The sequence below is a fragment of the Patella vulgata genome, chromosome 1 (assembly GCF_932274485.2).
Source record: "Patella vulgata chromosome 1, xgPatVulg1.2, whole genome shotgun sequence".
Taxonomy (NCBI): Eukaryota; Metazoa; Mollusca; class Gastropoda; family Patellidae; genus Patella; species Patella vulgata.
In genome coordinates, this window is record NC_065879.2 from 70,125,539 (window position 1) to 70,140,026 (window position 14,488).

General features: G+C 32.1%; 1 protein-coding gene across 9 annotated transcripts in view; it reads left to right on the forward strand.

Moving 5' to 3' along the window:
• Positions 1-12,832, forward strand: part of LOC126832175 (regulating synaptic membrane exocytosis protein 1) — a 44,096-nt gene extending 31,264 nt beyond the window's left edge. For all 9 annotated transcript variants that reach the window (XM_050533232.2, XM_050533321.2, XM_050563224.2 and 6 more), the window contains 9 exons: positions 1,754-1,946; positions 2,448-2,590; positions 3,287-3,559; positions 4,089-4,218; positions 4,773-4,999; positions 6,234-6,372; positions 6,699-6,916; positions 7,517-7,656; positions 8,096-12,832. In XM_050533232.2, coding sequence (XP_050389189.1) covers positions 1,754-1,946; positions 2,448-2,590; positions 3,287-3,559; positions 4,089-4,218; positions 4,773-4,999; positions 6,234-6,372; positions 6,699-6,916; positions 7,517-7,656; positions 8,096-8,311 — 1,679 coding nt within the window. In that variant the 3' untranslated portion in view covers positions 8,312-12,832. The remainder of the gene's footprint in view (positions 1-1,753; positions 1,947-2,447; positions 2,591-3,286; positions 3,560-4,088; positions 4,219-4,772; positions 5,000-6,233; positions 6,373-6,698; positions 6,917-7,516; positions 7,657-8,095) is intronic.
• The last annotated feature ends 1,656 nt before the right edge of the window (positions 12,833-14,488 follow it).

The following is a 14,488-nucleotide window of genomic DNA, read 5'->3' on the forward strand; positions in this document are numbered from 1 at the left end:
CTTCAGTTTTCTTGGTTTTCTAAAAATGTTGATAGTTTTATAAGCTTTTCCATGTAAACCAGGCTGTTGGTCATAAAAGGTCTTTGTGCTTGGATTTATTTCATTAATTAGATTGAACGAACTTACATGTATTTTAGAATAAAAGTATGTACTTATTGTTGATTAACCCTTTGACCACTGAGTCCATCAAAATATAAGACTGGACATAAACAAATAAAAGACATGGCGAGAACCGGATGCTGCAACAGAAATCTGTCTGTTCAAACGGTTAAGACTTAAGATATTGGTAGACCATTTGGCATGTTGTGGCTTTAATATTGTCAGAAATTTTGCCTTGAAATATGAAACGAGTTGTATTTAATTTCTGTGGTTGTTGTGGTAGTGTCTGACATGCGATCACTTTAGTTGTCACCTCCAAGAAAGTTAAGATTTAGTTAATTCGTCATAAATAATTAGCATTAAGCTGCATGTTAATTGTTTGAGTTTGTCATTATGGTTTACATTGAAAAAATAAAATTTTGTGTTTCAATTGCATGACTGGTCAACTTCGAAACATCTGAAGTTCTTATAGATGAATTTTAAACTGTCATTTTAGAGAATTACTATTAAATGATATTCTTTGCCCTGCACCCCGTAATTCATCATATGTCGGCAAAATCTTGACTCTGGGAATACTAAGCAAAAATTATCTCTAAAACTAGTCTTTTCATGTTTAAAGCAGCAAAATATATGATTTAGGGAAGCCAGGGAAATGGGTATTCGGCTTTTCTATGTTCCATAGACTGAAGGGCCCCTTTTAGCAGTTGGATGTTGAAGAAGAGTAGGAAGATTCACCACTGTCCGGACAATATCCCCCTCTGCATTGCACTAATAACCTTTGACATGTTAGAATGATCGAAGTATTGTCTTGTTGGATGTTAATCTCCATTTCATTTTCAATGGCATAAAATGTCGATTTACTATAAGATTCCCAGAGTCACTGCATTTAGAAGATGATATTGAGAATAGTATTATCAGTATAGCATATGACAGTATGTTAGGGGTGGCATGATTTACCCAATACTACCCAATACCTCCCATTACTAACTAAATACTACCAAATACAACCACATACTACCTCAATATTGTGAAAAACTAACATAATACTGAAAAATTCCCAAAAGTGATGGTCAATGTATCGCTATTCCAGTTTGCTCCCTTGATCGCCCATTGCTAACTATTATTAACCCATACAGTCAAAAATCAATTCATTTCTGTAAAATAATGGGCCAATATGACCCCAAAATGGTATTGGGTAGTATTGGGTAAATCGTCCTGCCGGTATGGTTATATGTATTAAGTAGACTATGGCTAGTATGAACACAACATTGTTTAGAAAGTTACCGATTTATCCTGCTAGTTTGTATCTCTAACCACCATCCATCCTTTCCAATCACTCTCCCAATTCAAATCACTCTCCCAATTCAAATCACACCCCAATTCATCATGTTCTTTCAACACACCTGTTAATATTAGGACCCGACAAACTTTATTTGATTTCATTTGATACAATAACGAAAAATAAAATAAATAGTTAAAAATGTTCTTGTGGAAATACAAAGGTGTATAGTATTTAGGTTTGAATTGATTGGTTTGTTCTACTTACTTAATAAATAAAACAAAAAATGTTAATTTGATGTGTTATTTTCAACTGGCAGAAACACTGGCAAATATATATTCTTTTACTAAATTGACCTTTGATCTCCGCTTATAGTTGTAGGAAGAGAAGAATTGCCAGCCAGAAGACGACATGCAAGCGTCAGTGATTCCCTGGAACCGCAAGACAAGACGGCCACAAAATCAGGTCGTGCGGTGCCAAGAGATGGAACTCGTCTTAGATCTCGTTCACCAACTCACCATAGAGTGCCAGAAGTGGCGTCAAGGTCACTCTCTCCACCAGAATTAAGGTAAACAATATGGATGAACATTTTGAGAATATATAAGCTAATATTTGCATTGAGTATTAGAATGTGGCCACAAGCTTAAGAGTGGATATTGAAAAGATATGAAATTGTCAAGAATATTGACATTCTAGTAGCTTGGGCCAAGAAGCTGTAGAATTTTTCTGTATGGCTAACAGCAGAAGGCCATAAAAAAATAATATTCTGGTTCTCAGACAGTCCCTCAAAAAGTCTGATGTAGAAGGGAGGTTTTTTATTCTTTTGTATTTATTTTGCCAAATAAATGACTTGTCACAAACATCACCATCTAAGGTTCTACAATTATCTTACAGGAATTCACTTACGTAAGAGTTAATTCATGCGTAATCAGAACCAGAATAATTTTGTTTTGACCTAAATTTATGTTTTGTTTAGAGTAAAAATACTTGTAGAGGCAGGAAGCAAACTTTATAAACCTGCATTTGTAGGTTTTGCCAGCCACTTAGATATTAAAATTGAATATTTCAGATCAACTATTGCTAGCAGTGGTCGAGGTATAGGAGGATTATCATCACGTTCTGCAGGCGGAACTCCTACCAGTACCCCATCACCTAAAAAACGCCAACTACCAGCCATCCCGCTAGAAGCGCAGATGGCTAGTAGAGATCGAGGTATTTATATTTTATTTATTATTTACCTTGTCAAACACCTCACTCATGATTTCATATGATAATTTACAGACAGTGTATGATGTCTGTCATTATTGTTGTGTCTCTTCCAACATTTACTTTTCTAACAGCAACACATGATTAATTTCCATTCAGAAATTCCTACACCAAATATTTATATGTAAGCTGGAAAACTTTTGGCAAAGTTATTAGATACTACATTCCTATGGACAGTTACAGCTAACTTCAGATGAGTTGCATTGTAAAATGTTTGATTTACATGTACGCATGTGTTACATAGCATTTTAAAATTGTCATCTAGGCCGATCCCCAGTAATCTGTAAGATTTGCTATCTACAAGGTTTACAAGATATATAGTATCAATATCATGGAGCCCTTAGGCCTATTCTGAGGGCACCTATGTAGTTTATACACACATATTTAGTAACATTAATATTATATGCAATCAACTAACATTTAAAAATAAATAAACAGATAATGTAAAATGCAGCAAATAGCTACATGTATATAGAGTGCAAACATCAAACATGTAAATTGAATCAAATATTCAAATAACATTGGAATAACATTCCAATATTCAAATAGCATTGGAATAACATTCCAATATTGATATCTGGATTGGATGTGACCATGATTTTGACGGATTCCATGTTTATAATTTATGAAAACTGTTTTCAGTTACACAAGATCTAGAAGAAAGAGCCCGAATAATGAAGATGAAAATGAAGATGGGACGAGGGGGATCAGGTGTTTCCCAATCAGACAGTGAGTCGTATTATAGGTCACATGACACTTCAGATTACCTCGACAGACAGCTACGCGCCAAGACTCGAGAGAGATCTGAAAGAAGTTTAGAAAAAGCTATGGAGCGGCGAGAAAGAGAGAGGAGTTATGATAGGTCACGTGATGTTGAAAGAGGACATCATCATCATAGAAGCAGACGCAATAAAGGTAAAAAAACTGAAATAAAATAAAAGCTTTCCAAATTGAATTCTAATTGTTTGAAATGCCTAGTTCTACACCCACATTTAATCTAGAGGTATATCATCATGACACACATCGTGTGGTAGACTTGCATCGATAGTCGTCATTTAGCAATACAGCCGTATCTCCTCATTTTCGTTTTGAATCTTAAAGCTACAGGCAAGAGGTATTGTTCTTACTAATAATATGAAAAAATACATTGACCAGAGATCACCAAATGGCATATCATAGCCAAACTTTGTCAATTGTTATTAATTTTATAACAAAATCTGTAGCAACATTTATTATCTAAACAGGAACACATGATCAGTTTTGATTCAGAAAGCTAAAATCGTTTTTTATGCAAATTTTGCAATGGGAATAGGTGAAATTCCCCATACCCCTTACCCAAAGTTGACATGTCACGATGTAGCATCATAGTGGGATGGAATAATATTATTAGTCATAATTTCATGTTTTACCTATAAATGATTTTTGATATTTGTCTTTTTGTCAGAATTTAGTCCCGATGTCTCAGATGATGTGGCCAGTGACGTTTCAGAGACAAGTGACATGTCAGAAGTGTCAAAAGTCAGCACCATTAGTGTTCGCTCTACACAGTCCGAACGACCTCGTAGAAAACTTAGGTAGGTGTCTGTTATTTTATTCTTTGTTTGTACTTTTCCCTCCAGCTAGTGGACCCCTTTCATTAGTATATTTTAACTAGGCCAATAAAAAGGGGGTTTTGATTTACTGTAAAGTCTAGTATTGTTTCTGTGCTTAAAGGTACCATCCCAGATATATTTTCGTGAATAAAACAGGTTAATTTAGTGTGAAAGAATCTTGTTAACTGTTATCCGTATTCTGTGCAACTGTATGATGCTATGTGGTAAGCTGTGATGAAATACAAACTTTCAAGATCATATTCCTAATAATCCATGTTGTCTAAATGCCTAGATAACCATGTCTACATGCTTGCCAAAGTTATACAGATAAGCAATCATTGTGATTATCAAGTCACTTTTATAACTGAAGAATGAGTTTATTTAAATGAGTTACTTAAGCCTGTTAAGCATCCTCTCCAAACGGATCAATATTTTGATTTGAAATTTTCAGTACTTTAATTTATGGTGTCCTGTGGAATCTGGGCTGACTATTTAAAATAAATTCCTTTCTGAAGTGCAGAATGTTATTCTTTCAGTGAATTTACCTCAAAGATGGAGAGTCGAACCACAATACCAAGGTCACGGAACGTGGTTAAAAGTACAAGCAACGAGCAAGGGCTAGATCAAAATGACGGCAGTGTGTCCGACTCTGCTATATCATCCAGTATCACTGAAGGTCGTAAGAGACGACCTAGTCTTTCCAATAAAGTCGCCAATTTTGTGGGTCTGAAACGCAGGAGTAGCAGTGCCAATCAGTTAGCTGGTAAGTGAGATTAAACATACTAATCTGTACTATAAAGATGGTATCTGATATCTTAAAGATACATTATGTAAGATTTAGATAAAGAACTAGCCATTCTTGCTATAATAGTTTGAAAGTAAATGATGTAAAATGAATAATTTGAAAATTTCATTCAAATTACTCGATTGCAAGCGAAGATATTACCCTTTGAAGGTTTGACAGACGTGTGCAATAATTTCAACCACCGTACTGGTTGATCGAAGCTAAGTCTCGGTCCTCCATATTTGATTAAATCAAAGTATCGCTGAACCATTCTAATCTATTATCGGAGAAAACTGATGCCATCGAGAGTTGATTAAGGCCTGGATCAGTTAATTAATGTCTAATTAATACTTTAGAAAACATTTCAGGCCTAAAGAAAGACCTGCAATAGGCAGATTTAGCTCTTGCATAATGCATGTTTAAGCAGTTAATTTCAAGAATAAGGTATTCCAGAGAATTATAACCTTGTTCAGGAATATTTATAATTTGGCCCATATGTAAAGCAGCAATATTGTGGTTAATTTATAAAAAACTGACCACATTCAGTTGTTGTATGGAGTTATAACATACTATATAATGGTCATTTACAAACGTATTGAATCTTACAAACCTCCATCTTTCTCAAATATAATGTTCGAAAACTCTATTTCTTAAATTAGTTGACGACCAATATAAAGTCGGTTTACAACCTCCATATTTCTCAAATATAATGTTTGAAACTCCATTTCTTAAATTAGTTGACAACCAATATAAAGTTGGTTTACAGCCTCCATATTTCTCAAATATAATGTTTGGAAACTCCATTTCTTAAATTAGTTGACAACTAATATAAAGTTAGTTTACATTGTATAATATTTGGAAACTCCATTTCTTAAATTAGTTGACAACCAATATAAAGTTGGTTTACAACCTCCATATTTTTCAAATATAATGTTTGGAAACTCCATTTCTTAAATTAGTTGACAACTAATATAAAGTTAGTTTACAAGAAGTTACATTGTAGAGAGGTACACTATGGGCATTACTCGAGAATATTGCAAATCATGGAGCTTAAATTGTTCAAATTTCTAAATTACTATGCATATTTAACAAAAATAATTATGATTAATGCCAACATTTTATTCTGGTTTGCATAAATTATGGCCACTTTTTGTAAAAGTTCTTTTTTTCCCTTGCACATTTTCATATCTACCTGTTTTTGGTATTTTCACAGAAAAAGGCAAAAAGAAAAGTTCGTTTCAACGCAGTGAAGAAGTGGGACCTGTTGATCTTCGTGGAGGAATGTCTAAACAAGCTAGTAAAGATTCAACCGATGGCAGTATGGGTAGCGTTAGTAGCGACTCATCTAGCGTGTAAGTTTTGTATGATTAAGATAAGGATAAACAGCTGAGAGACCATAGAAAGATGTGGTTTTCTGTTTTTTTATGAAATCTGTGCCCTTTATAAATGGAAATTCGAGTCCTGATCATACAATGTAAATCTAACCATCTTTATTTATTAGAGTGTGTTTAATTCACACTTCATAAATAATATAATTCATGAGAAGTCTACACCCTAGCATATAACTCACTAAAGACTTTACAGTATAAGTATATTTATTATAATTACATGTATTAGTATTCTTTTAATATTAGCGTCAACATTGACAATATCCTTTCATTAGAGTATTATCTTCTAGGTTATGGCTTCCAACAGGAATGCGCTTGGGATCAGAAGGTCAGTTTGGCGATTTTATCGAAGGACTTGGTCCATCTCAGTTGGTTGGCAGACAGGTACTCGGTGCTGCATGTCTCGGAGAAATACAGCTGGGATTGTACGATCGTAAAGGTCATTTAGAGGTCGAGGTTATTCGGGCTCGTGGATTGTTATCAAAACCCGGTGCACGTGTTCTACCAGGTAGGTAGTGTCTTGAATTTCAAATAGTAATCTCAAGTTATAATAGGCCAACAAAGAGTTACTAGTCTTGTTTATTAAGTCTCATAGTCTTTTATGTCATCGTTGAACATTATCAAAAAAGCAAAATTAAATCTGCTCCATTCTCCTGATTTCAACTGCTCGTCATTTGGCGTTGGTAATCTCTGGGTTGAGGTCGCTCGCTGTCTTAGAATTTTATTAAATCGTGACACATTCTCTTATTTCCGACACTGTAATTGATTTAAAATTGTTAGCAACACCTGATGTCACCCACTGCGATATTGATATTAAATAAACTTGTTCAACGAGCAGGCTTAAATTTACCTCAAGGATGATAATAACTTGTTTGTCTATTAGTCAATGGTGTCCTAGTCATATTTTATAAAAAATTCAAAAGACATGCAAAATAAATTTGTCCTTTAATTTAAAGAGGCAATATAACCTTACTTGAGTATGGTATTTTACATTAAAAACATTTGTATGACTCATCGATTGAAACTTCAAATTTGTAAATCTGAGCAATGACATAATTTCATTGACAGATTTTGAATTGAATTTAATGTTTTCCTTTTTATTATTCAGCCCCATATGTAAAAGTGTATTTAATAGAAGGTAAAAATTGTATAGAGAAACAGAAGACTACCATAGCTCGTCGTACTTTAGATCCCTTGTATCAACAACAATTAGTCTTTAATGAATCGTACCATGGTAAAATACTACAGGTAAGTAGAAAAGCAGAAATTAAGTACTTACATAAAATCCATATTTTAGCATTAAAAGGCCTAATATACCATAATAAACAGTATACATAGATGAAGATAACATGGAATCTCACCAAAAGGCCAATTGGACCAAAAGTGGTTATAATCAATGTAGGTTTTGGCCATGTAAAGTTCATGATTTAATACTGCTATCCTTAATTCCTTGTAAGCGTCTGTCAACAGCTAAATAATATGTCATTTCTATCCACGAACAATCAGTGGAAAGTATCTTTCAGCTCTTGCATAGTGAGGTTAATGCTAAATACCCTTCTGCCACGTCTGTCCGTTATGATTTTTGAGCAACAAATTTATGTTTGTATAATTATTCGATCTGTGCTTAATCCTTTCCAATACAAAAACATGTACTACTTTCATTTCAACATTTCTTTCTGTTCTACAGGTGACTGTTTGGGGTGATTATGGTCGAATGGATAAGAAGGTGTTTATGGGTGTAAGTCAGATTCTATTGGAGGACTTAGATCTAAGCAACATTGTGATTGGCTGGTACAAACTGTTTACTACTTCCTCATTGGTTGGACATCATTCTTCCACCACTGGACTTGCTCAATCAGCGAGAGGATCCTCCACCTCTTTGGATAAATATGGTCGCTCCTAGTGCTGTACTTGTTAAACTCCCTCTTTCTCTCAAGCGTGCTCTATATCTCTTTTAAACTTGTCTGCATTCGATCAACTTGAATTGATTTATGGAATGGCCATAACCTTTGTCGGTGACCTTTTGATAATGCCTATCATCATAACAATCTTCAGCGATTTCCAACTTTGTAAATATGATTGGATTGTGTGCTTATCAGGAACAAAAACAGTATGCTCGCAACCAACTTAAAATTTGATATTCGTTACTGCATGTAAAGAAAATTCCCAAACTTTTAAAATTCTGGTTGAGTGTTAGCTATGTTAGATGATGAAAAATTTAAAGGTTTCAATTTCCTGGAAAAAAGTTCATTCAAAAAAGATGGATAAGAAGGCCCAATGAGTTGGATTCCTGGGAGAAGTTGTTGGCCATTCTAAATTTTGGAAGTATTGCAGAATGTGCTTTTTCTATACAGATAACCGTATATCCGACATCTGCTTAGATACAGTCATAGGTCATGAAAATATTTACTGCTGAACGCACATTTAACAATTCTTATATTTACATTTATACATATATTACATTTACAAATATGGAGCCTTTTCATTCAAGTTGCCATGGAAACCATCATAACTTTATGCAGATGAGCAAATTATGAAATGTGATTGGTATAAATTGAATTTGTTTGATAATGTCCATTCTGTATTACTCTAATTGGAAGATCATTTATAATCTAAATTTTGAATTTATTAAGATCTTTTTTAATAAGAATCTGTAATGAATGACGAGAGCCTGTTATCCTTAAAATCGGAGGGAGGTTAAAGCAATAGCCTATTAAAGCTTTTGAAATAGTTTATTAGAGTTTGTGTATAAGGATACAGTAGTTTCAAAAGAGTGCGATGGTTGCTTTTGGAATTTTTTGAAAAATAAGAAATTTTGATGCAACAGTAACACTCTTTTAGAAGTATATGAAATAGTTGATTAATGTTTGTTTACATACAAAATTTATTTACAAAACATTTTAAGAAAGTACCAAAAAAAAAAAGTTTTTATCCAGTTTTGAAAAAAAAAAAATTACTGTGATTTTAACAGAATTAATTAGGATTATGAATATTTATTAATTAGTTCATTAATATTCAATTCTATTAATTAATATTTAACTTTAGTCTGTATGATGTTAAATCTTTAATTGTGTGTAAGTCTACTACCAGTATTTGTTTTTTTTAACACATGACACTTGATGTATGCATAAATTTGCATAATTGAATATTCATAATTGATTTCATGAATATTAACTAGTAAGTGATGAATATGTATTAGAAAGTTTACTACTCTTACCAGGGATCAATTATTGTGCCTATTAATAATTTATTCAATGTTCCATGGATGTTGATTTTTTCCTTTGATTTTGGGGAGAAAAATAAACAAGTTTAACTAACTTGAGATCTCCGTGTGTTATAAAAAAAATGTGTCTTTTCGGTTACTAATGGATACGAAAGTGTAGCTGTTCCCATGGAGATATACTATTAGCATGTTGTATTCCCATGGAGGAATAATGTGACTGTTATACAGAAAATGAATTCGAGTGATGTGATAGGCTGAAATGCTAAGTATTGAGGATGCTGCAAGAGGTCTGCAACTCTGTTAAAGTGTTGTGATTTATGGAAATGTTGTTACGCGGCAAATTGTTATTAGAAGTTGTTGAGAGTTCTTAAGTTTGTCCGACATATTTGGGACTAACTATTGTAATGCAATTTTAATTGAAAGTTATGTAGGCCGTTGTAGTTAAATATTGCTTAGTACTGAGTGATTTGTTTTAGAACTTTATTAATTGCATGATTTTTTTTTAAGTGACTGCATGAATAGTTTGTTGAAAATTAAAATAAGGTTTGTTTAGCCAAGATTCAGTCTACTTCTAGATAAAACAAACCTCAAAGACTGACAATCTGGTAGCTGAGTATACAAGTTATTTTAAATATTTCTGTTTATCTGGAAATAAGGACTTTTTGGAATACAGTATATCACAATTTCTTCAGAACTCGAGTAGTGTTTGCATTACTATAGTTTCAATTAAATAATATTAAAAATTAAATTGTTTAGTTCAGTTCCAGGTAAAAAAGTAAATTTCTTTGAGATCGCTAAAGAGGAACCATTTTACTACATTGTATCTTCAACATTGAAGTTCATGTAAAGATTTTTATGTGTTTGCCATGACTGGTGCATATGGTTTGTTACTTGGAGTGTATTTCAAAGACAATTTTATTAAATAGTTTTAATTTTTATTTCCATTTCCATTACAATGATCAACATGAAAATAAATAGTATATGTGTAGCATGATGTGGTTTTATGTTGGAATTCATTCACTGATCACCGATTGTCTAAAGGAATTCAGTTCTTATTGATGATTGGCTAACAGAAATAGGTATTTAGTATTGATTGGCTAACTGAAATAGGTTTTTGTTGTTGATTGGATGATAAAATTTTAATACGTAGATGTGTGGTTGATATTTAATATGTATAGTAACTATTATTATTAATTAATATTATTATAATTATTATTATTATTATTACTATTATTAATATTATTCAATAAGAAAGATTTCTATGCAAAAACTTTAAATACATTTGAATTAACATTATAATATATAAGTTTGAATGTAGCTTTTTTTCACAGATTTTTTTGTTCGTTTCTGAAACCAGTTTGTGATATTTAAAGTAGTCTCGTGTTTTTAGATTGTTTTGCTTGTATGTGCATGCACGGTTGTAAAATGGCAACTGCGTGACTTTAGAGCAATGCCTGTGCAAACCGACATTGTAGGTCGGGTTGCCTTTTTTTCACGATTTAAATCTGTTTGTGTGAAGTTAAAATTTTGATTCGTATATGAAATGAATTGTTGAATATTAATATATATAATATATAAATATATATTAACGTTGACTACAAAGAAGAATTATTGATAGTAGACAACTTTTTTAGACATTTTTTTTTGTGTTACTTAAAAGGCGTATGTACCTGTTTTTTTATTTAACAACAACAAAAAAGCGTGAACTAATCATTGCCAACAAGTGCAAATATGTCATGCGTTTTTTTGTTTGTTTTTGTTTTGTTTTTATTATTATTATTACTGGTAATATATATATATATATATATATATATAGATATATATAAATATAAAGGCCAATATGGCTAATATGTACATACAACATTCACATAATTTACTTAAAGAGGTTGTACGTAAATAATAAATGGTCAGTCTAATTATTAATTATGGATAAGCCTTTGTGATCATTGATAATAAGCTGTGATCCATTTTTCGTAGGAATTATACTTAAGTACTAAATTTCAAACTGAGAAAACCAATTAGACATGCATTCATCTGTTTTTGTTGAAATTATACTTTACTGCCGCAGGTAGGGTAATAATTTCTTTACTCAGATGCAATAAATTATTAATTGATGAACACAATTGAAATTGAAATTGAATCTGAAATCTGATGTCTAAATTTTAATTAGAAACAAAGGTAGCAAAAAATGGCTCATTGGGGTAGTAATTAATTTATTTATGAATTCTACCAAAAATTGGATTCTGGATAAAAAGTAGTTGAAAGGACATGATTTTCATTACAATGTATTTAATCATTTTAAGAAATTTTTAAAGGCGTTTTAATATAGAAAGACTTAATAAGGGCATATATGGTAAATTATTTAAAAAGTTACATGTAATCAATGAGCTAGTTTACTGATTTACATCCCATAGAATTTCAATTAATACATATGTATATCATATGAAAGTTTGATTGGAAATTATTAGATTATAAATGTTATTAATATACCATTTATAGTTTTTTAGTAAATAATTATTAATCCATGGCTTAATGACAGTTACAATATTGGCTTGAAATCAATAATTATCAAGTATTATGATTTAACCATTGGAAAACATCAAATTTGAATGAATATTAAACAATACATCATATGTTTCATGAAGATTATTAAACTATAGGTTATGATTGGTTACTCCAAGCTATATGTTTTTATTTGATTGATTCTTTGATAAAGTGTAGGTTTTGATTGACGATTATTAAACTATTCAGTTTGATTATTAAACTATTTGGTTTGATTGATCATTGAACTCTAGGTTTTGATTGATTTTTTAATAACATTAAATATTGATTTGTTGATTATTAAACCATGGGAATGTTTGATTTTTTTTTAAAACAATAGATGTTCAATTGACTATTAAGCCATAGATACATAATTGATAATGAAGCTTTTGGGTTTCATTCCTTATTAAACCATAGCTTTTTGATTGGTACTATTCAACCATAGCTTTTTAATTGATATTAATTATAATTAAACTTCAGGTTTTAATTAAGAATTATTTAGGTTTTTATTAATTAATGATAATTATTATACGCCATATACAACTTTCATTTTTCATTCTGTACATTTTTGAATAGCACTGTTTTCATAGCCATCTGACTAATTCAGTTTTTAGTCGGTATTATTGTACATTGTGCACTATTAAATTTCTTGTACATTGAAAAAAATATTTCTGTTTGTCTTTTGTCAATTCATCGTTTGGGCCAAGAAGAAAAATGTGGGTCTTGTTGTTCAGTTAGTCCCATGGACAAACTGGTTATGCATGTAAAATATCCCTTGACAGCTGGAATTTGAACAAGAGTGGGTAGAAACAATCTTGTCTGGACAAAATTGTCCCCCTCACATTGCACACTCAACTATAGATTAAAAAGATGAAAAATTAACATAGGTTAGTCTTAAAATGTTAAAATGACATTAAACCTCATTCCTTTCTTGTCCGTTTTGTCAATTGAAAGCTAAGCCCATGTTAACGAAACTGTGAACTTAGTATGCCTAAAGCATATCTGTGGCAACCATTTACCGGTATATACTGGTATGCCGTTGTTTACTGTTACCAAAATGTCAACGAAAAGTTGCCCCGATTGAACAAGAATGAATGATCATATTCTTAACAGCATCCTTGGCAATGTGATTAAATATCATGACAGTCCATATGAAAGAAGGGCATGTTTTTTTAGTTGCCTGGAAACACATCTTTAAGCAAAATCTAAGAGATGATAGGAATGATTCTTTTCTACAGTAAAGATAAGATGGGGAGCAGAATTAACACAGTTTGCATTATGTTCAACTTTGATCTTTGAGAACAAAATAATACCTATCAGAAGGGTAGCCATAAGTTCTAAATTTCCACAATGCCTAGATAACCATGCTAAGATATAAGTAAACTGTATACAACTGAATAATGAAAATCCTTAAATGAGTTACGTATCTCTGTAGTGTTAAACAGATCTAGCGATCATTTCTGTGAAATCTGGTATCTCCTCTTTAAAAATGCATTATGTAAGAGCTAATTCTGCCTATTGCAGGTCTTTATTTAGACATTTATTAACATGACAAGCCCATAATCAACTCTCTAGAACATCAGATGGCAGAGATTTAAATGGATTAGAATGCCCATGGGATTTAAAAATTAAACTACAAAATGGATAATCGAGACTTGGTCCTTTTTTTTCCAGTACCTTAGGTACGATAATAAACAATCAACGCTACATCTTTCAACACTCATAACTTGGCTCAGAATAAAGTAATTTTACTTAAATCTTCATTATGTAGGAGCTAAATCTGCTTATTGTAGGTCTTTCTTTAGGCCATAATCAACTTATCCAGACCATAATCAACTCTTGATGTCATTGCTAGTCTGTGATTTTTACTGGATTTGGATCCGATCTGCTGCTCTACGCTCATTCATGATTAAATCAAGAAATGGATAATCGAGACTATGACTTCAGTAATGATGATCGAGACTAGGCCCAAAATTCAATCGCTAAATTCTTGGTTCAGAGTGGATCAATTTGACTGAAATTTTCAGCAAATTCCCTTGACATTATCTAGTTTGTAGACGCCCACATTTTCATGTGGACGTATTATGCCGTCGCCCCCGTCCGTCAGTCCGTCCACAATTGTTTGTGGACTCTCTACAGGTCACAATTCTTATTCGATTTCGACGAAACTTGAAATATAGGTTTATCCCCAAAAGATCTTGGCTGCTTTCGATATTGGCATGTATCGGATCGAAACTTCATGGATTATGGCCCCTGTTTGTACGAAAAATCACGTTTTTAGCTTGTGGACCCTATAGAGGTCACAATTTTTATCCG